Here is a 22,888-nt window from a genome sequence, read left to right as displayed (position 1 = left end):
AATAATACGATGGGAAATTGTAGCGTCTATGTCTTATCAGCAGAGGAGTGGCAGTCTGCTCTATTCAATGCATGAACAGCTCTGCCAGAGAGCAAAAGGAAACAGTGTCCCCATTCTATCTTTCTGAATAGCAATGTTGTGTTATTGTGTAAGTGTTGGGAAGAGACAATCCTTCATAAGATCTTTACCACAGCACTTCTATGGTTATAAAGAGTAAAGACTTGCAGACAGAAATATTACAGGATAGAGAAATCTTCATGTTGATCTAAATTCTGCCTACAGACCAGTAGCACTGCACTTGAAAGATTTCTTTGTAATACATACTCACGCTGTCTCAGCTTGCTGCAATTTAGACAGAAGGGCTAGAGCTAGGAGCAAGAGCCACAGCAAAAATAGTTTTCACACTTGTGACAGACATCCCTTCTTTCTTTTTTGCTCATATCACTGCAGAGGCCATCAGTTACCTCAGATCATTTACATGAAAGCAAGAAGCCAGAACAAAATCATATATTGGTCCAAGAACAAATCTGAAATGGTCAAATATTTCTCCAATTTTATTTCCACTTATCCTAGTATAGTGTACTAGATCTACTATATGTAGACTCCAAAGTCTTGAGCCAAAAGGATATGTTGTTTTTTTTTTTTTCCTGTTGGTTTTCAGTAACTTTAATTTGTCTGTTTACAAAACACAGTTCATATTGAGGACTGCAATGGAGGAACACCAATGGAGAAATCAGTGCATAGTTGTCATACTCTTCCTTAACCATTGACAGTGAGCTGAACAGTCTTAGATGACTCATTATGGGAATATTTTCTTAGGCACTTTATTAACCTACAGGCTGTCCACAAGGTAGAGAAGGACACCTTGGGTTTTAGTCATGCTGAATTCCCGGGCTGTAACTGCTTTATATCTATTGCATCTTGTAATTATTGGGATTGATTCTTATTTCTTCCCCCTCCCCCCCACCAATGAAATCAAGGGTAATATTATTTCCTATTAACTCACAGGAGAACTTCAGGGTAAATAACTTTTTCAAGCACGCAAATGTCACTGTAGTGAAGCTCATACAAATGGCAGATGAGGCAGACAAGGTATGCTGATTTGCTCAAACAGGACAAAGCTAAATGGACATTTCACGACAATGAAACACAAATGGTAAAAATGGACTGATGATTCCACCTGAATAGAGTTCGACACAAGAATTCAATGTCACCACTGTAAGTTTACTTATGCCAGGTCCTAAGAACATGTTATCAGCAAAGGTTATATCTTTAATATCTATAACAGATTCTATCTTTTGAAACAGCAGTAAGAGTCAGTAACTGTATTCTGCCAAGAAATGGAAAAATCAGTGATGGCAGCAAATGTCAGAAGGAACAAGGAGGAGAGGAATAGACAAATCTGACAACCCAGCCTTTCTGTTGCCACTTAAAGTGTTACTGGAAAAAAATGAAATTAAATTATTCTCGCATCCAGGCAACAGGGAGAGACACAAAACTCAGTTGTAAATACTAGAACAGTAGAGAACAGTTTTCATGAAGCCTATTATTTTATATTATTTTGCATGATTGAGCAAATACTCCTTTCAAAGTGCATAACAAAGCAATACTTATTTTTAAATTGGACAGGCACATTGTTTGCAACAGACTGTAGCTGTTTACCTGACTGTGTGCTCACTTTCTTTTCCCAAGGAACATAAACATTAAGGTTGGTTGCAACAACTTGGAATTTTTAGAATATTACATGTATTGGAAACTGAGCTGTTTGCATTGCTTCTTTTTTGTTGTTTTCAATAAGCAACAAAAAACTGTCTGTTATACTGGCAACCCCCTATATCTTCTCAATAACTCTGAGACAAAATTCTACTATTTAAAAATGGTAATATTTCAATGAAGAAAAATAAAAGATAGAAAGACTACTTTAAAAAATGCTTGCTCTTCAACATTAAAAAACGCACCAAAAAACTAACTTTGCTGAAAACAACTTTTGAATTAAAAAAAAAACAAAACAAACAAGCCCACAAAAAAAAAAATAAAAACACCCTATCCCATGTCTGAACCTATAATTTCTCAAGAGTTTATGACATGGTGTTAAAGTCTTTGAGCATCATGTATCCCAGAAATTATATTCTTACTGATGTTACTGTAAGTTTTCCACTGCTGAACCATCGTTACAAGGCCTTTGGTGTATCTGCATCTATGTCAAAATTAAAGGCTCTAACATTTTCATTCCAAATCATCATTAGGGATAGAAAACTACTACTACTACTTCTTTTCTTTCTCTGTTCGTAAACTAGAAAGACTCATTTACTGTGATGATAATCATTGTTATGTACTATACTTATGCTCACCAAATGGTGTTTTGTACTTAACTAACAAGACTCTTGTTATTCCAGGCATGTATTTGTACAATATGATAATGAAAACCTGTTATGTGATTGTAATTATGACACAGTGAAATTAGAATATATAATACATTAAATACTCTTCTAGTTATAAGTGTGTGTATGGCTATTCTGGGTACTATTGAAAGGTATTTAAAGAATAATGCAATCATCAGGCACAGTCAACATGGGTTCACAAAGGGAAAGTCTTGTTTAACTAATTTGATATCCTTCCATGATAAGGTCAGCTGCCTGGTGGATAAAGGGAAGGTGGTGGATGTAGTTTTTCCTGGATTTTTAGTAAGGCTTTTGATACCGTCCTTCACAACGTCCTCCTGCACAAGTTGTCCAACTGTGGAATGAGCAGGTTCACAGTGTGCTGGGTGAAGAACTGGCTGAAGGGCAGGGCTCAAAGGGTTGTAGTGAATGGGGCTACATCTGGCTGGTGACCGGTCACCAGCGGTGTTCCTCAGGGCTCAATCCTAGGGTCAGTGCTGTTCAATATGTTTAGCAATGATCTGCATGTGGGAGTTGAATACACCATTGGCAAGGCTGCTGATGACACCAAACTGGTGGGGGCTGTTGACTCTCTTGTGGGACAAGAGGCCTTGCAGAGGGATCTAGATAGATTGGAGCATTGGATTAATGGGATGAAATTTAGCAAGTGCAAATGATGAATTTCTGCACCTGGGATGGAGTAACACCCAGCACAAGTATAAACTGGGAGAGGAGTGGCTGCAGAACAGCTCTGCAGAAAAGGATCTGGGCTTGCTGCTTGACAGCAGGCTCAATACGAGTCATCAGTGTGCCCTGGTAGCCCAGAGGGCAAACAGCATCCTGGGGTGCACCAACACAGCCTAACCAGCTGGTCACAAGAGGGGATTATCCCGCTGTATTCAGTGTTGGTGCAGCCTCGTCTTGAGCACTGTGTGCAGTTCTGGGCCCCACAATTTAAGAAAGATGTGGAAGTCCTTGAATGTGTCCAGAGGAGGGCAATAAAGCTGGTGACAGGAATGTTCTATGAGGAGTGACTGAGGGCTTTGGGCTTGTCTAGTTTGGAGAAAAGGAGGCTGAGGGGTGACCTCATTGCTCTCTGCAGCTTCCTGAGGAGGGGAAGTGGGGAGGGAGGTGCTGATTTCTCCTCCCTGGTATCCAGTGATAGGACACATGGGAATGGTTCCAAACTGCATCAGGGAGGCTTAGACTGAACATTATGAGACATTTCTTTACCAAGAGGGTGGTCAAATACTGGAACAGGCTTCCTAGAGAGGTGGTCGATGCCCCAAACCTGTCAGTGTTTAAGAAGCATTTGGACGATGTCCTTAATAGCATGCTTTAACTTTTCGTCAGCCCTGAAGTGGTCAGACAGTTGGACTAGATGATCATTTTGGGTCCCTTCCAACTGAAATATTCCATTGTATTATAGTCTAAACAAAAACAAAACCCAACCAACCAAAAAACACCACCTCAAATTCAAGCCACTGATATATAAGAGAAAGTGTGAGTAACCTTGCTAAGGAGGTAACTGTATACAGTAGTATACTGAAGTGCTGAGTAAACCTTTGTTTTTGTTGTTTTTTGGGGGGATTTTAAGCAGGAAACCAGAAAGGTTTACTTGCTAGCATTTGCGTCAAGTAGGTAGCAACACTATTTATTTCCACTGCAGCATCAATACTTCAGGGTGAAATCCACTCAGCAGAAACACATGTGATTTCTGCAGTTAAAATAGTGCATTGGTTTTTATGCCTAATAAGAAAAAGGCAACTCACCAGGGTACAGAAGATGCATTGACATTGTGCTATTGTTGTCATCTGCTCAACGGGATATTCTCCAAGGCAGAGCTTGCAGGACACTAATGGATCAAGTACCAAGTCCCAGGTAGGCCTATATCTTGCTGTAGTCATTGCAGAGCAGTCTGGAAAACAGCACAAAAAATAGATGCTCCATCATTTCCTTATATTGATAGTCAGTACTTTTCTACTACTGAAAATCTCATTGTCAGCTGCTTCCTGTTAGCTCTTTGGTAAAAAAAACTATAAAGAGCAATGGCTAATTTGGCAGTGTCAGCAGTTGCAGTAGGCTATACATCCCCCGCTTGGTAAGCCATACATATAGCAAGCAGAAGGGAAAAAAAAAAAACAAAACAAAACAAGAAACCAACACACAATATACTGAGAAAATATGAGAGCAAGAAGGAAATATCCTTAGGTCACAGACTTTTGTCTGACACTATACATGCAAAAATCTCATTCACAATTCCTGTCATTTTCACCACTAGTTACAAACTTTCCCTCACCAACACTGATTACCCATCACTGAAAATACATTCCTTATCACTTAAAAGACATTTCTTAAGCCCCACAACTCCAGCTACTCAGGCAAGACTCACAAGGTCTTTATGAACCAAGCATCTATTATTCCCCTTTTCCAACTTGATGATGTTGCAACTCAGAGGTAGATATTTTTGTTCATAAGAGCATGACAGATCGATCAGTTTGCTAAGTTAATTTTAGAAAGAACAATGAATATTCTGAGTACATTCAAGTTTTTTAGCCTGCATTTTTCTCCTAACCCTTACAATATGCCAAGAGCACAACTCTGTTGTAGCAACAACCAAATGAGGCAAATAAGAACACAAAGTAAGCTATAAAAAAGAGGTTATAATACCTATATATCACCCTCAAAGACAGCAATAGAATAGGACCACACAGAACATCTATATCCTAGATTTTGGGGCCCAGATGGAGAGTTGTTAAATGACTAACCAGTAAGAAAATAATTTCACCCATAACAAATGTATTCCCACAAAGAAGAAAACTAATTTACAAGTTATATACATTGGGGGAGGAGGGGAAAAACAACAAAACAAACCGAAACAAAAACCCACACACTTCCTCAAACATCTAGGGTAACTTATAAAGTATATCTAATCTTAACACCCTATTTACTAGTATTGTTTTGTCACTGTGATTTACCTTCTAAGTGTAGGAAATGCACATCCTGAGGCTGCTGGGAGGTCCACAGTACCTCACCTCCCTCCTTCTCAAAATTAGCTGGTTCCCTACTTTTCCCATGCCAGCAGTTATGCAGTTACACTATTCCAACCATAATTACAGTGGTGTTGTTTTGTTTTGTTTGTTTGTTTGTTTTGGATTTTGTTTGTTTGGTTGGTTGGTTGCTTGCTTGCTTTTTTTTCCCCCTCCACTGGCACTTGCAGGAACTGCTTATATCCAAGTTATATTATCTGTGAACTTCCCAAGACCTCCAGAACTGCGACAAATAACCTTAAGGATTATTAGACTAGGTTTAGGCAGATGTTCAATCAAAATATGCTTTTTGCCCCCAAAGAAATCACATGGAGAGTTCAAAGAAGTGTTTGTGAAGTCTGAGTCTTTGATATTCAATAAATTGTGGACGTCTCCACTAAGGTCTCTAAATTCTCTGAAACAAAGTGAAGATTTTATGTTAGCCCTCCATTCCATCTAACTCATTAGAAGATGCCCTTTAAAGATTCATAAAAACATCAAAAAAAGCAGAGCCTAATAATTCTTATTTCTAGTGCAGCCAACAGGGAGAAGTGGGGGAGAGAGGAAAGATTAAACCACTCCATTCCCAGGGATGCTCTGGATCACTTCCTCTGACAGCCCCCACACAAGCTCCACACCATTTCAAAGGAAACATGAAATTGTCCTGCAGAATGGCACATGAATAATGGTCTCACATCACAAGATAGGACTTATGCTGTGCAGTCTTTCCTAACACTTCAACAGGAAAGTATGAAATGGTGATATGAATGAAAACCCAAGATTTTTAAAGCTATTAGTCTGCTTCTTTACTATCAATTGCCACTACTTTTTCATTTAACACAAAATATCAGCAAAAACAATTTTCTTCTTCCAAACTTTGGTTTAGCTGACATTTGCAGATAGACTCATGAAGTATTTGAAAAGCAGTGCTCAAACACACCTGAACTAACTCTGTTTGCTATTCATTTGAGTGTCCTTTGCTTGTCCTGCCCAGTTTATTGCACTTCTGTTGTTTATGGCACCAAGCAGATGAAACTAGCAGATGAACAATGAAGAAGGATAAATTTAAAGTTAAGAATACACTTGCACACACTAGGCAGTCCAAAATCCTAGGAAGCTTTATGGCAAAGACTTGAAATCTGACACAGTTCAGACTAAAAGCTTGCCAAACATATTGATACAATTTGATCCAGACAAAAAAGATTTATATATATATATATATATATATATATATATATATATATATATATATATATTCACTGTGGGTCAATAAGTGATGTTAAAGGAGAAAAATATTAACCTTTCCGCTCCAAAGCTTACACTTGTTCCCTAGGAACTTTCAACAGAGGCTTACTGGTATCACTGTGGTAATTTCTCTTCTGTAGCACAACTACACTGCAGTAACACCTCACTGGGAAATACTTTTCCTCTTTGCCTTCTCCTGCAAAGCGAAAGTGATTTAAAGTGAAACTTTTTTCAAGCTAGCATCCAGCAGGCCAGCAGATATTGGCTGTCCCATACAGTTGGCATGTAATCCATGACAAACGCAGCCATGGTGATAACAGAAACCTCAATACAGCCACAAATAGTAGCAGAGACATTCTTGCTCACCCCTCCTTGCCAAACGTCATCTTTTAATATGGAAATCTTACATTCACTATGGGGTGGGGGACAAATCTGTTGTTGCAGGTGGCATTAAAGCAAGGGTCAAGAAATTTGCCACCTATCCTTGGAAAACACATACAAAAAGCTACTACACCCCAGTGGAGCATCTCTGCTAGGGATCCCTGTAAAGGAACACAGAGAATGATGCTTCTCGAAGCACATACGAGATCTTGCTTCATGATCATCTGGCACACTATTGCAACTAAGTAAGTTTCTGTGTTTACATCATGTTGCTTAAGAAAGCTTTAAAATAAATAAATAAAAAAAAAAAAAACAACCAAAACCAAACAACAAACTTACAAGAAACGAGCAGAGGAAAAAAAAATAAACAAAACACCCCTTTGTGAGAACCAGATTAAGACTCCTGCTGTTCCGTGGCTGTGGTCTCTTATGGCTTCAGATTGCATTCTCATGCTTTCGAGTGATATGCAATGCTTTGGGAAGACTGTAAAGTAACAGCAAGAAGAAAGGGAAGGCAACTGAACAGAGCGCTAGGGGAACAAAATATTGAAAAATATGTACTGGTGTGCCTTCGTGCTGAAGACCACCAGTTACAGCATGACCCAGTAGAAAATTTTGTGTCATGGTTTGGCTACCTGCTAGGAGGCAGGTAGCCAAATCATACAAGAAATACAACTAGTAAAGGTATAGAACTACAGTCCAATCTACCTATTGAACAGATATTAGCCCAGTAAATATTTAGTTCATTAAAGATTTAGAGTTGATTACCAAACTCAGTAAACATCAGTACTTCACATGCGCTGATAACAGACGTGCCAAATCAGACTTAGAGACAAAGAAAACCAGAAGAGAAGTTTGTTATCAGTTCAGACTCCAAACTCTACTGCAGTCAAGGTCAGTCTCATTTACATATTTTTGCAGACTATTGTCCATATCTGGTAATGCTGAGTTTAGGAAATATGGTAATACAGCACATAATTTTCTAGGACAGCATTCTAAAGCAAACTGGGAGTAGGAAGCATAGGAAATAGCAATAGGTTGTTCAGAGATGTCTTTTCATCAATAATCAACCTGACTAATGACTATTTAATTCTGCAACCATGTGCACGTCCACACCAAAAAATGAACCACTGCACAAAGAGACAGAAGTGACTGAAGTCTTGTTGCTGTAACATGTTAATATATTGAAAATATGACTGTTACACATTCCGGAAGATGGGTATGGAGTGCAAAGGAATCTCTCGTTATTTCTGCACAACTACTAATGAATTAAATTAGTATGAACTGGATATCTGAACAGTAATCCCTTAGTTTTTGGTCCGCCTACACAGACTACATTTTCAAGTGAGAACAAATGGCTGACTTGATATCTGGTCAAGAATACAATTCTTTCTTTCCAGGCTTCAAGAAGTCGCAGAAAACAGTGAAACAGAAATACTGTGAAAACTTCTGTGAAAAACTCTGTGAAAGCATGAAATAATGCAACTTTCTTCCATGCAAGTCATTCAAGAAATCATAAAACAGTATGATTTTTCTTACTGCACTATAGTCAAGTCATGGCACAGCACTGCACAGTCAAGCTGCAGTTACATTGTCAACACTTCGCAGATACATGACCAGCTATGTGAGAAAAAAGCGAGTAGGAAATATGATGGAATAATCATACACAGCACATTTTGACTAGTGGGTCTCTTTAACCAAGCATGACTCAAATCAGACCTTTCAACAGAATCTAAATTTCAGCTTTAGATCATGGATGGGTCTTCTTCCAGACAGCTAGTTAATTAGGCACACTTAAGTCATCTGCCTTAAGGAAGTACCTTAATCTGAATTTACTGACATGATATAAAACAGCTCTTTTAGAAGTCAAAAGAAGGGATTTAGGTGCAATTTAAAATTGGTTCTTATTCCTGTTGTCCTTCTGTCAAAATTACTCTAGTTAAAATAATCCAGGCTACTAGATGAAATTAAATACATCTCCTATAGTAAAATTTTAATTTTTGTATATATATATGTGTGTGTGTGTGTGTAATCCAGGCTATACTTCTTTCTACATGAAGTCAAACACACCTGTCACGGTACAATTTTATATATTTAATATATAAAGTATGCTTATATATTATATTTATCCATCTAATATTTATAAATACATAAAATTGTAAATATATACAAAATTTTCCAGATTTTTTACTTATGTGGAAAAATGCACATTTCTGAAGTGGAATCATCTGCAGAAAGGTTACTATGCTGCACCCTGTAACTGGCACTGCCTGCCACATCTATTAAGTGAATATTTTGACTGACAAACAATTCTGAGCCTTCCTATGTAGCCACAGCTGTAGCTCACTGCATGTGATTCAGACATCTACAATACCCCCCATGTCATCAGGGACTAGTTTACTTGATCAAGGTTGGTGGCTGAAGGTGTTCAGCAACAGTTCTGAACCTTGGATTATTATACTCTGTCAAAATTGAACTTGATGCCATTTTCCTCTGTTCCTAGGCTCTTCCAAGGATCATAAGAAAGATTATATGGATAGAAAGATACAAAAGAAGCCTGCATGACTTAATTGACCAGTTAGCACCTTTTTTATGTTGGTGCTGCCAGTTTTTATTATGCAACTGTACCACAGACTGATAAGGCCATGTAAGACTCTCTATAAAACAAATTAATGAATAAATTCACCCATTAGGTAGATTTTATGGTTGTAAAAGTTAGCAGGCAGACTTAGTGTCTCTCACTTATCAATCCCAGTTACTGGCATCTATCACTGCATGAACTGTCTGTCTCCAGCTCTTCATCTTCACAGAACTGCTTGGGAGGTAAAGTAGAATAATTCTCTCTGATACTTGTCAGGTAAACTAACACATAGAAGACTGCATTTACATAGATGTTTAGGTATTTAGAGATTATTAATTTACAGATGTTTGGTGCTTGCCTTTGGTTCTTAAATCCTGCTAAATGCCTACCTAACTCTTAAGGCTCACTCAGAAATCTGATCCACAATCAACAGTACAAGCCCAGCAGATATCAGTCATCCTTTGAACTCCAGACAACCCCAACCAGTAAAGCCATGTTCTGTCCTCCAGCAGTATAGCAGGCTGCTGTTTTCAGGCATAACTCTTTTCAACATAGAAGAAACTTCAGCCTGTACAGAATCCTGCAGAAAGTCACGTCAACACATAGTCTATTGGGAACTCTTCAGACCTGGCCTTTAAGCCTTTACACCAGCTAACCACCAACTCCAAGCTCATCGTCTCTGTTCTTATCTTCAAGCTATTCCAGGGCCCGAGCCCAGAAGAGATAAAAGACCGTGTAAAAGCTTAGAGCACTGTCAGCAACTTTAATCTCCTGGTCAATACAGCATGTGGGAAACAGGCTCCTTCTTGAGTTTAAACAATTATTCCAGAAACTTCGGTCCACCCCATGAATAGCCACTATGTTTCTTTGCCTTACCTTCCTGACTTATAAAAAACATACTTTAAATATACTTAACTATCTAATATATATGCACATATATATATAATATAAAAATATATACACATATAAAGATTACACTGAAACATTCCAGTGCCCAAGAAGACAAAAAAAAAAAAAGAGAAAGAACAGCTGGTTTCCCAGTAATAAAAGGTATCTGAACAATAGCATCAGGAGTGGGAAAAAAAAAAAAAAAATTAGAATCTACTGGAGTCACTGTTAGGAAGAAGTTAAAAAAAAAATTCTTTACTAAATATCTGACTAAAAAGTTTCCTTGTTTCTTTTCCTGAGAAATTAGTATCATAAGGAAAAAAAAAAAAAAAGAATAATTTACACAGCTTGGTTTCATTACAGCACAGACCATGAAAGATTTTAAATATTAGAAAAGTAATGGACAGCCTCTAGATCTATGTATGTATATGATGGAACTGTCTATCAAATGCATGGGTAGGTAGAGAGGAAAAGATATTATGGAGACAAACACGGAAAATAAACAGATTTTTAAAGCTCAAACTTCTAAAGAGTACTACAAATAGACATGCCACAAAATCATCTTCTGTCAATGCAGACGTACCTCAAAGGGCAAGATCCTTTCATGTATCCCAAAAAATACAGCCGCTGAATAATGTGACAGAGCCAAAGGCTTTTCTGACTTTGCATTTTCCTGTGTTTGTCACCAGCTCTGGTGCCACTGTGGCTTCTGGAAGCACTGCCAAACAGCAGCAACCTGAAATAAACTGGGTGTGACTGTTATTCAGACCCTGTAGGCAGGGGTGAAAACATTTAAAAGAAAAAAAGAAAAAAATCACTATTCCATCTGAATGAAGTTGCGGTCAGGCAGAAGGGAAAGAACTGTAAGATTCAAAAGGTATGAAGAAAAAACCCACATAATTTAATAAAAAGGGGGTGAGAAAGAAGACAGAGAACACAGGAAATACAGGGGAGAAATTAGGAGAAAAATAGGGGGAAAAAAAAAAAAATATATTCTTCCCGGCTGTTCACAGAAGAAAGGTATTTTGTTGTACAAAGTACAACTGAAGTGGAATTCCACTGCATTATGCCCCAAACATTCAATATTCCTATAAAGATGACATGAACAAAATGACAGAGACATGGTAATATTAAGGGAACACTACTCAGAATTCACATGTCTAATCGATGTTTGTTATCCAAGAGATTATACAAGTCCCGGAGCAGCAGAGCACCTCAGGGAGAGAGCTAAGAATTCCTTGCACCCTCCTATTTCTCAGCAGTGGAGTCCCAGACCCTCAGTACACACCTTGGGGCACTCTCAGCAGCCTGAGAGACAAGGCCTCAAGATAATTCGAAACAGCTAGGCCAAGATGATAAGCACTTGAAAAGCATCCTCCTCCATGCTGAGCACAAAAATTCCATCCTCCGTTGTACTGGAGAAAAGCCTAGACACTGTAGCACAGCTGTATCACCTGGATCTGAAACTGGCACAAATGCAACACATCTTGATCTGGAGAGAATGAGCCTGCCCATCCCCTTTGCTTGCTTTAAGAGTCATGAACCTCTTAGATCCTCATTAAAAACTCCCATGAACTTTAAAGCCATTCCTCATTAAAAACCTCCCATAAACTTTAATACAATGAACCACTGCCTTTGAATACTAGAGCCAAGACCAAGGTACCATCTATGAGTTATTGTGGCAACCACTAAGCCGATGCAGAAGTGTGGAAGACCACAGCTTAAATCATTAACAGTTGAAAAGTTTAAGTTCTACGTATTTTAGAGGCAGGAAGATCAGCTGCACATAGAATCTAGGAAATAATTAATGCTTTCTCCATATGACAAGTGACACTCTACACTCCACAGTTCCTCTTCTCCCCCATTTCAACAAACCAGAAACAAAGCTCCATGACTGAAATAGTAGTGAGACTAAGATCAATTACAAATTAAAACAACCTATTGGCATCATGAATGAAGGAGTAAGAGCTCAGGAAAAAACCCAAACCTTCTCTCTCCACTGATAGTTGAATATAACAAACGCAGTGTAACTTTTCTTGAAAGGAGTTGTGATATAACCATTTCAGCAGATGCAGGCAACAACCACAAGACTTTCAGAGTGAAAGAGCAACATCCTGTTGACTTGGGTTTTTTGGTTATCACAAGACAAAATCAGGAAGTCAAACTCATTTTCCTGGCTGAATGTTTTCAGATTTTACTTATACTGGAAGAAAGCTGACAGTTACTAAGTTTTCAGGTTTACAGAGTATTCTGTACCTTGTAGCCACCACCTTTGTTAACAGAATTTAAGCTCAAAACTATAGCTACGCCAAGGGCTACACAGCTAGCATTCATCAGCCAAGGCAGGCAGCTCAGAATACAGTTAAATTCTACTCCAAATTAACATGGCTAAGAAGATACTTTCATGTTTTCCAGCTATAAGCTCCCATTATAATCATGGGCTGTAGGTGCCTACATTGGGGTGTGCTGACTATTTTGGTAGTTCTGGTGGCCATACCAACTAGAGCTCTACTACTGGCTACAGGCAACCTGCATTTAAACTACCTTAAACCTTAGGCTGATTTCCACCCATATGCCTTGCCCTCTTGCTGGTCATAACTCTCCCACAATGAAAGGAGACCAGGGTGAATCCGACAGACTTCCAACATCTGTAAAAGGTCTTAAAGTAAGGTAAGATGAAGCTGACCTAAAAGACCCTGGTCTTAACCAAAGCCAGTTGTAACCTGAGCATGCAACTTGCGGCTTCAACAGTCCCTGAACACTATTCAGCAGTGATAAGTCACTCATTACTGAATTATGTTATAGATTGTGAAGGCCATAGTAATAACAAGGGCACAGACAATTTCACTGCTCTCTAGGGTTAACTCTTATTTTATTATTTTTCAGAAACTTGTAAACCACTCAAAAACAACTGCTTTGCTATGCCTTCCTTCCCATCCCTTACATTTTCCCATGTTTTTACTTTATCTTCCCCAACTTTTTCTCCCCTCCACCCCCTTCCTTGCTTCCTCCTATTCTTTCCCTCCTCTCTGCTTACAAGGAACTGACGAATTAGTACATTCTGAGCTGTCTCCACAATAGCAATAAATCAGTAAGGAGCAGTTTGAAACTTTAACATACACAAGGTTTTTCCTTCTCCACAGTTGACTCTCAAGAAATTAAGAGCTATGTTTACACAAAGCCCAAATGCCACCAAGCTCGAGCTTTGTGAGTTTGTTCTTTGCTGAGGGAAGAGAAAAGCCTTGGAAGCTTAAAGCCACATTTAAAGTTATGCAAAATTACTGAGAAGATGTTAATATGAGCAAGGGGAGTGGAGCCCTAGTGCTGACTGAGACACCTGGAAAGACCAGCTGAGCAATTCTTTCACTTCCACCAGTCAAAAGAAAATCTAAATTTTCTTTGTAACTTTTTTTTCTTGCAACTGTGGCAAAACACATGCTTCATGTACTGCCCAGTACTGTGCAAATCTCAGATGATGCAGTAAAGTACATGGGATTGAAAAACTCCACAAACCTTTTTACTGTCACTTGTATACTAACAGTGGAGCTCAGGTTTTGACAACAGCTCACAGCTGTAAAACATCTCATACACAAGTACCATCCCTTCACATGCTACATGAACTGCAAAGCAGATACACTGGTAGCTGAAAAGAGCAGAGTGGGGTGAAGTCTGGTTAACTTACCCACAGCTCTCTTTGTTCCTGTGACTCAATAACCACCACTGAATTCCAGGCAGATATTTGTAAGAGATGGCATTTTTCACAGCTCATGGTGTGGACAGCAAGTTCTCAGTCTCATGCCCCAGATCTGCCCTTCAGAGATTAGCATCAAGTTCTCCCTTGTTCTGAAGTTATCTTCCACTAACAGTATTAAGAGAAAGAACCACCATGAGAGCACATAGTCAGTCAATAGGACTGGGAAGAAAATATTGCTGAAGTATAAGAAAAGAGAAGGACTCTTCATAGAAAGAGTAAAACTTCAAAGAAAGGTTTTGTCTAGTAATTACAGCCATCTGGAAAATTACTTTTACTTTTTCTAAAACCATGCCTAAAAACAGCAACTCTAGCTAGAAGTTGGACAGCTTCTCTGTAGAAATAACAGCTTCTATTATACCATATTGCACTGTGCTTCAGCTATGACCCAGAACTACCCTTCTAGTCTTCAGCTGACAGAAAAATATGGTGTATTTGTATTAGATGCCACGGTATACAAACTCCTTCACCATGTTTCTGTGACACACTGGACTAAGTATAAGGAGAAACTTAGGATGGGATTTAGACTACCTAAGATAGTCACCCTATTGATAAGGCCTAAAGGAAGCCGATTTTCTAAGATAACTGCCTACATTACCTACTCAGTGGAAGGAGAATGATTTTGAAGGCCTTCAGGGGGAGACTGTGTGTCTAATACCAGGCACCTCAGCCAGAGGAAAAACACTGAAACAGAAAAAACAAAAACAAACCAAACACACTAGATCACCACATCTTTCTGGAAGAATTCTGTCTCCTGACAATAAATCTAATGCCTTGAGCTGTGCAGTGGGCTGAATTATAGAACAGTAAAATGATTTGGTTTTTTTTTTTTCCCCTCTTTCTCAAACACTGAGAAAACTCTGATATAGCCTGCTCAGTACATCCTGCAGATAGGATCTAGCCTAATCAACAGAACCAGTTTCTTACTGTTTCTCTTAATAGTAGTATCAAATTTAAAACTGGATAACAGAAGAAAAGATTTGAGAATTGCTGAATCTCTCACCAAACAGTCAATTCCTCATATCATCTTATGCCTCACGTGATAAAAATTATACATATCAGCTAGGACATTTTACAACAAACTTCTGGCCTAAGAAACTTGATGACTCTGGATTCAAATGTCTCTCTGCATACTGTTCAAATCCAACTGATTATCACCTTGCATCCTCCTAAAAGTTTTATTTTGTCTTTTTATCTCCTTTCTTATACATAATACTGTTGCTCCAATTTCCTCCTGCTTGAAGCAGCCTGCCCTCTTCCCATCACATCATCTGCATCACAATCCAGTTCTTCAGTCTCACCTTCACTGCACAGTATCCAAGGGAGGATAGCCCAGGTCAGTGGAGGAACGGAGGAAGAAAGGAAGGGGGAGGTGTGCCGGAGCAGAGACCCCCCTGTATCCTGTGGTAGAGACGGCAGGGCAGCCCCCCCCGCCACCCATGAAGATCTACGGTGGAGCAGACACTGATTTATGGCCTGTGTTTTTCAGCTGGATGATCAAGGTGTCTGTGCCTGAAGAAGGCCGGGGTCTTGTGGGAAAAGGTAGCCCCGCTGTTGTAGTTCAGTGCTGGGAGGATTGCAGCGTGTGGGGGTGTCCCATGCTGGAGCAGCTGGGGAAGGGCTGCAGCCCGTGGGAGGGAATCCAGTTGGAGAAAGTTTGTGGAGGACTGTCTGCTGTGAGAGGGGGACCACGACGGAGCAGGGGGAACAAGTTCCAGAAGCTCCTCCCACCGAAGATGGAGTAAGTGGAAGCACTGACTGCACCCTCCGTCCCCTGCCCCCTGTGCAGATGGGGGAGGAGGTGGAGATATCGGGAGCAGAGCTGAGCCCGGGAAGAAGGGAGGGGTGGGGGGAAGGTGTTCTCAAGATGTGGCAATGCTTCTCACTATCCTACTCTTTTACATGTTGTTAGTGTCTGTAATAAATGTATGTTCTTTTTTTTCTTCCCCTAACGAGTCTGCCTTTTTCTCGTGCCCATAAAGGGTGATTTTTTCCCCATCCCAGTCCTATCTCTAACCCCAAGCCTGCCTCTCTGTCCCTTCTTATTGCCAGAAAAGAAGGGAGAGAGAGTGGCTGCGTGTTGGTTGGCTACCGACCAGGCTCAATCCACACTCTCTGGATGCTACTGGCATTCTGCTGGATCCGTAACTCCTACTTGCCCTCACTGCACACTTGTGGGTCGCAGTGCTGACCTCCTGACTAGCAGCACATTCAGAACAGGGATAGAAAACACGTACTTATTCTGCACAGTTTCCCAGCAGAGAGATCTGGCATGCAGCGTAAAGTGAGGGAAACTTCCATAGACTTATTCTAGCAAGAATTAAAACCTCTCTCGGGCAGCTTAAGTTTGTGGTCATCATCCTAGGAGTTTATAAAGAAGAGCTTTAAAAACGAAACAGTCAAACGAAGAGCTTTCTTCAATGAGTCCTGATCGTTTTTAAAGGAAGTTAACATTACCAGAATTAAGCCATTTTACTTCCTAAAGAAGGAAACAGAATAAAGCAGCGACACTTATAGTTTAAAGCACTGATATATACAATATATTCCCTAAGCCACTTAATCACATGAGCTCCTTCCACAAGTCTAAGTGATCAGCCCATAACTAAAAGGTGATTAAAGTTTGCCCTACAAAAACAGTACCAATGAAACAGCTAATAGCTCTTTGAAGACATGTTTCTCCCTGTGTAAAACATCTATATCAAGCCTCTCACCTTGAACATCAGTTACGTCTGAAAAAGTCTTTTCAGGACCTTGACAGATACTCGGGCGGCTGCTCTGCACAGTCACAAACAGTTTATTCAGGAATCAAACAAACTACCTTAAACACTAGGTCAGGTCTTGCTTCATACTGTAAGATAACCCAGAAAAGGGTTGGTATCACCCTCAGACTGCAAACTCCTCTATGGGAAAAAGATTTTACTTCTCCTTTCCTGTTTGCATAGTGCACACTGCCATGGACCACAGGTTTCAGAAGTTAACATCGGTACAAAGTTATAAAACAATTCAACTAATATTAATAGCCTTTGTATTAAGTTCTCTGACTCAGAAAACAGATGAGTAGCTGAATTTAGTGGACAATCATTTTCTCTAGACCCATTTGGGTGTCAGGAAACAGTATTTGTCTGAGCAGTTTGATTCCTATAGCTTCCTCCCTTTTGTATACAGCCTAAAAAAGAAGAAGCAATCATATCAATCATTTAGCATTATTTCACTATTATAAAATAAAGCAGAAAAGACTTAATAAAACAAAATTTTGCTGTAAGTTATTATTAAAAAGGCTGAATTAAAAAATGGTAAATATATTCTACAGTTTCCAGAGGCCACGTGTTGAACATTTTAGATGGAAGGAATCTTTCCAAGTTCAACTTGTGCTTTCCCAAACAAAACAAGACAAACCACAGAAGTCTGCCCTCTTTTCAGCTTCTGGGAAGATCACAGATGAGGTCGTTCATTATGGTCCCAGCAAAACAACATGGTACACACACACACCACCCACCCAGCTCTTGAGACATACCCCCCTTATTTAAAGGGAATCCACTATACTAAGAAATGAATCTTTTTTGGTAAGTTCTGTAATTGCTACTTTTTCCTATTTACTTTAATGGTCACCGTAGTGTTTTATGTTAAGGAGACCATGAAAGAGCAGCCACAGTGGTCTGACATACCGATTTAAAATAGACACATTTGGAAAAGAATTCCTCCAGAGTTTCTAAGCTAAACAATATGGATTGCAACCCACTGCTTAAAATTAGCCTTTGTGGTTTGTTTTTAGATATTCCTAGTAACAAACTCAATCTGATTGCTCTCTCTTGGTTAACTTTATTGCACCTAGCAATCCAGAAGGCCAATAATAGAAATTTCATTTAAAATATGGCTATTAATGCTCCTAAAGATAGTCTATTACAGGAGTAAACTGTGTTACAGGCCTGAAGTCATTCTTTAGAATATTTTTTTTTTGGGGTCAAAGGACAAAATTTATTTGACTAGGAGTTAAGAGCTGTACATGCTTTTAGGATTAAATAGTTTGTCAGTACTAAAACTATATGGGAAGAAAACTTCCACATGGAAGGAACAGAACCCTGGAAGGTCTTTGAATTCCTATTCCATATTTAATGAAAAGAATCCCCCACCAAAGAACAAGTGATTAACCATCAAAGTTATCCCACATTTCTCTTCTGAAATCCTTGGTTAGTCTATATTGTCTACCAATACAGTATTTTGCCCCAGTTAATTGGCAAAGGCAGCCCTTTAGTTTCTTTCTAGCAGGAAACCAATTAAATAAATTCAAGAGCAATGCAATGATACTTTAAAAACAAAAAAGAGGGAGGAGCACAGTAGCTGGCTGCCGCTTCTTCAAGAGTTGGAACAAGCTATTTGTTTAAAAATTGGAGACACAAGACCAGTGCATCTCCTTTACACCAGTCAGCACAAGTGGCAGCAAGAGCGTTGCAACCTGAGCAAAGGTGCTTAGTGGGCTTTGGAACTCACTGAGGTAGGAAAGGCCAGAGCAGTATAGGAAGATCCCACAAGGCAACCGAAAAAATGAGAAAATCCGGATCTCTCTCATCCATACCAGACTGTTCTAAATGGAGAATAAGGAGGTTTTTGCACCAGACATACCGTACCAGCTGTAAGCCAAGGCAGTGCTACCTAAGCTTTAAGCCACTGAACACTAATAGCTGAAGTCACACAGTTGAGTTAATGGGGAGTTTGGGAATATGACTAACAAAGCAACTAGGTCAGTAACTAGCAGCACAATTGTAGTCTATCCATACTGCAAAAGAACGAAAAATCCCAAACCCCACTAATGAAGATCTACAAGACAGTGAAAATGAAAAGAACATGCAGACCAAAAAACATCCACAATCAAGATTTAAAAACATATAAAAGCAGAAGCTGACCACATGGGGCTTCTGACTATGTAGTAGCTAGAAAATAAAAGTATCTAACCTTTTGTAAAAATGGCTGATAAAGATGACCAAAAAAAAAAAAAATCAGTTAAAAAAAAAAAAAAATCACAAAGCAATATAAAAGGAACGAATTATGGTCACAGAAAATTGGCATTAGAATGAGAATTCAGGATGCTGGGCAGAGATGTCTTCTTCTAGGCACAGGTCAGCAATATAGGCTCTTGCCCTTGGACATAACAATTCAATATTGAGTGGCAAACTGGTCCTTAACTTCTAATCATAGATTTGAATGACCTGAGCTGGGTTGAGGAGGATACACCAATACCTGCTAGTGACCTGAAATAACCAGGAGGCCTGGGTTCCTGCAATGCCAGGCATGGTTGGCGACTTAGTAGATGGAAAAAGCAGGCAAAGTGGTATGTAGTGCATAAAGCAATATAATTATCCTGTCACAGACAGTTTGTACTCTCTCCTGTCTTCTCCACTAATACTCAAAATGAAATGGTTTCTTCTGGGGATATTGGCTTTGCGTTTTGGTTAAAGAAAATGTGGTTGAAAAGTGGGTGTTGTGCTTGGACCAGCAAGCAGTGAGGATTGAGAGGGCTCCAAGTTCCTGGAGAAGTTCCTTCCACAGCCCCTGAGAAAACTACTTGTCTTGCGCAGCTCAGCTTGTGCCTATGACAGACCAACCACAAACCTGCTTCCTCCTGAGCCCTGGGTTTTAGTCTTTACAGAAATGAAAATCAGTACACCAAAATTATGACAGAGACATTAAAATGACTGTATATTAATATGGCAAGCTGAAAATCAGCTTTTTGCCACAGTAGCAAAGGAAAGGGATGAAGCTGACAGCTCATCTCTGAGATGCAGAGCTCTTTGGCAGCTTCATTCCCACCAGCATTTCTGATCATGCAGGATGGTTTCAAGCCAACCTGCAAATTTTATAGGAAAGTTAAACTAAATTGAGACATACAGAAAGCAAGCCAGAATTAAAGAAAAATAAGGAACAGCTGAATTACTAGCTCTTGGGGATGGGAGGAATATTCAGTATTCAGTAATACTGAGATGCCAGCAAACACAGAGCTATTGACTCCCGATGGGATCAATATACTAATGAGAGAATGAAAAACTGATCAGAGATAAAATTAGAAGCCCCACTGTCATGTCTGAATCTAGGAAGGGTCAAGAAAATTTCTCAGGTACTGATATAATGAATTTGTTGCTGCATTCAAATGTAGAAAATGTAGAAAATGTAGAAAAAGTGGAAGTTTTGCTTGGGAGAGCTCAGGAACTGACTTTGTTATACAGCAAAGAGACCTTTTTGCACAAGACAGATGATTGCTGCAAAGACTGGTATACAGTAGTTGCCTAACTCTTCTCTATGATGGTCAAAATACACAACAGCAGACAAGTGTCTTGACTTGTGCCTCTTTCCCTACTTCATACCTTGCCAGTAAATTCCAGCACATTTAAGTACTGGAATTTTACTGCTTTTCCCGGTCGCTTTATGTATCTGCAGTAGTTGGCATCCTCTGCTCCCTTCTCACTGACTGAACAGGAGAAAAAAAAAAAAAAAAAAAACAAAAAAAAAAACAACAAACTATCCCCAACTCCACTGACTCTTGCAATCCCCTCTTAACAGAAAAGTGGCCAGTTGGTTATACAGAACCTGGAACAAATTATTCAGAAAGCCAATTTCATATAAACATAGAATCTGTTCAAAAAGTAAACAGCTGCAGCCAGATTTCAGTCCTACAGACTGCAAAAGAAGGGAAAAAACAATTCCCAGTAAGGTTTTGGTGTATGGTACAATCCCAAAACATCTTATTCAGTCTGAACTTACTAGAAACTAATGCTAGGTTTGAAAAAACAAAACAAAACAAACAAAAAACCCCACACAGCAACAATAAAACAAAACAAAATGAAAGAGAGGAAAACTCTGCCAGTATTTTAAATAAATCCTCAGAAATGCAACTTAGGGCTATTTATTTCAATAGGATGCTCAGTTCTTCTGTAATATTAGTGAGACATTCAGGACTAAGAATTATAAACCCTGAAGACTGAGTAGCAGTTGTCTGGTTAGAACCACTCGATGTTGCTCTGAGAAAGCCACAGACCTGCACATAAAAATAACCAGGCAAACGAAGGAATGCAGATGGCTCTGGAATGAGCTGATATAATTTACTTTTAAATATTTTGCTTAGTTGAAAAAATTCCCACCTTCAAACCTTTCTTTGCTGTTAGGGGCAGATTTTTTGTGTACTAAAGCAAAAAAATAGGGTTAATTTTACATCCTGTTTCATGAAGTATAATTAAAAACAAACTTTACTTTGTGGCTGTTGCCACAGAATGAGTTTGTCACCTCTACAGTGCAGTTTTTCCTTCTTGTCACAGGCTAAAAAACCACTGTTTGACTTTTGTAGGCAGGTTATATTTACATCTTTACTAAATTTCATTTTAGCTATCAAAGTTTTCTATGTTGGACTCAGCCAAGCTGTGCCTTTGGCTACTGTTACAAGAAATAACAATAATAATGCAAATTATGAATGCGTCACTGGAGCTTGATCATCCACACTGCACACTTGTCACTAAATTATGGTACACTGACTCAGTCAGAGGTCTCAGCTGCCATTAGGGTTATGGACAGCTACTTAGAAAACATTATCTTTATCTGAAGCAAAGCCAAAATATTTTGATTGCTTCCTTCCACAGCAAAATGAAACTTTAGAACTATTTTAATTTTATCAACAATGAGACAGAAATAAACAACTCTATAAGAAAGCCCCACAATTTCAAGCCAACACTAGATCATTAAAGAAGATTTCTGCCTTTTACTGGCAAACTCTGACTTCCCCCATCTGCTCCCTTCTCTCCCTACTAATGAGCAGGAGCAAGCTACATCTATGAAAGTATCTCTAAAGATGACAACACACAGAAGCTTTTCTCTAGATGCTTAGGAAAGATCAATAAATTCTGCCACTATGTTCACTATCACACTGACAGGAGTGGCAGGCTCTTGCCTGCTAGATGAGAAAAATCAGAGGGCAACACTCTTCTGCTTTGTATTAATAGTCTGAGCTATGTATGGGGTATGTTCTTGATCGTTACACAAATACCTCATGATAATCTGTATGCCACAAATATTTTCCAATACAGACCTCTGCCAGAATATGTTCCATTTCAGTAATCCCTCAGAGCCATTTCAGTGAAATAGGGTTGGCAGGCAGCAGGAGGATTCAAAATCTCAAGACACATTTCAGCTATGTATATGCACAGTATGTCAGAGCTGGTCTCATGTTGTTCACAAGTCCACAAGAGATCACAGAAGTCCACAGTTGTTTCACATTTGCCAGAACAACGACACTACACTGTTGTTTCTACTTCTTTAAGAAAGAAAGAAGGACTAGCTCTGCATGCTTTTCTGAGAAACTGGACACAGGTCCTGGGAGTACTTTTCACACACTTTTCCCCTTGCGTTTCACAAAATGGGATATGGTGCCTGGGGATGGGTTTGAGGATCTTCAGAAACACCTCAGCAGAAAACTAAACAGGGAGGTGAGAGCACTGAAACATGTTACTCGAGCTGAGCATACAGCTTGTTACATTAAAACCTCAGAACTTAAATTCAAGCCAATGAGGGCATGATTACATTTCTTCCAAAAGAGTTCTTTCCTGTGATCAGATAAACACAAGCAAGAACATCATTACATTTTGATAATTAA

The 22,888-nt window shown here is 39.2% G+C and overlaps 1 protein-coding gene across 6 annotated transcripts in view; it reads right to left on the bottom strand.

Annotated features, from left to right (window-relative positions):
* Positions 1-22,888, bottom strand: part of RNF144A (ring finger protein 144A) — a 67,395-nt gene that overhangs the window by 26,401 nt on the left and 18,106 nt on the right. For all 6 annotated transcript variants that reach the window (XM_042803410.1, XM_042803408.1, XM_042803409.1 and 3 more), the window contains one exon: positions 4,154-4,299. In XM_042803410.1, the coding sequence (XP_042659344.1) occupies positions 4,154-4,288 (135 nt within the window). In that variant the 5' untranslated portion in view covers positions 4,289-4,299. The remainder of the gene's footprint in view (positions 1-4,153; positions 4,300-22,888) is intronic.

This window comes from Tyto alba, unplaced genomic scaffold (genome assembly GCF_018691265.1).
Source record: "Tyto alba isolate M040663 unplaced genomic scaffold, T.alba_DEE_v4.0 Super-Scaffold_40, whole genome shotgun sequence".
In the NCBI taxonomy this organism is placed as follows: domain Eukaryota; kingdom Metazoa; phylum Chordata; class Aves; order Strigiformes; family Tytonidae; genus Tyto; species Tyto alba.
The sequence above is the reverse complement of the archived record's forward strand: the minus strand, read 5'-3'. Positions and strand labels throughout refer to the sequence as shown.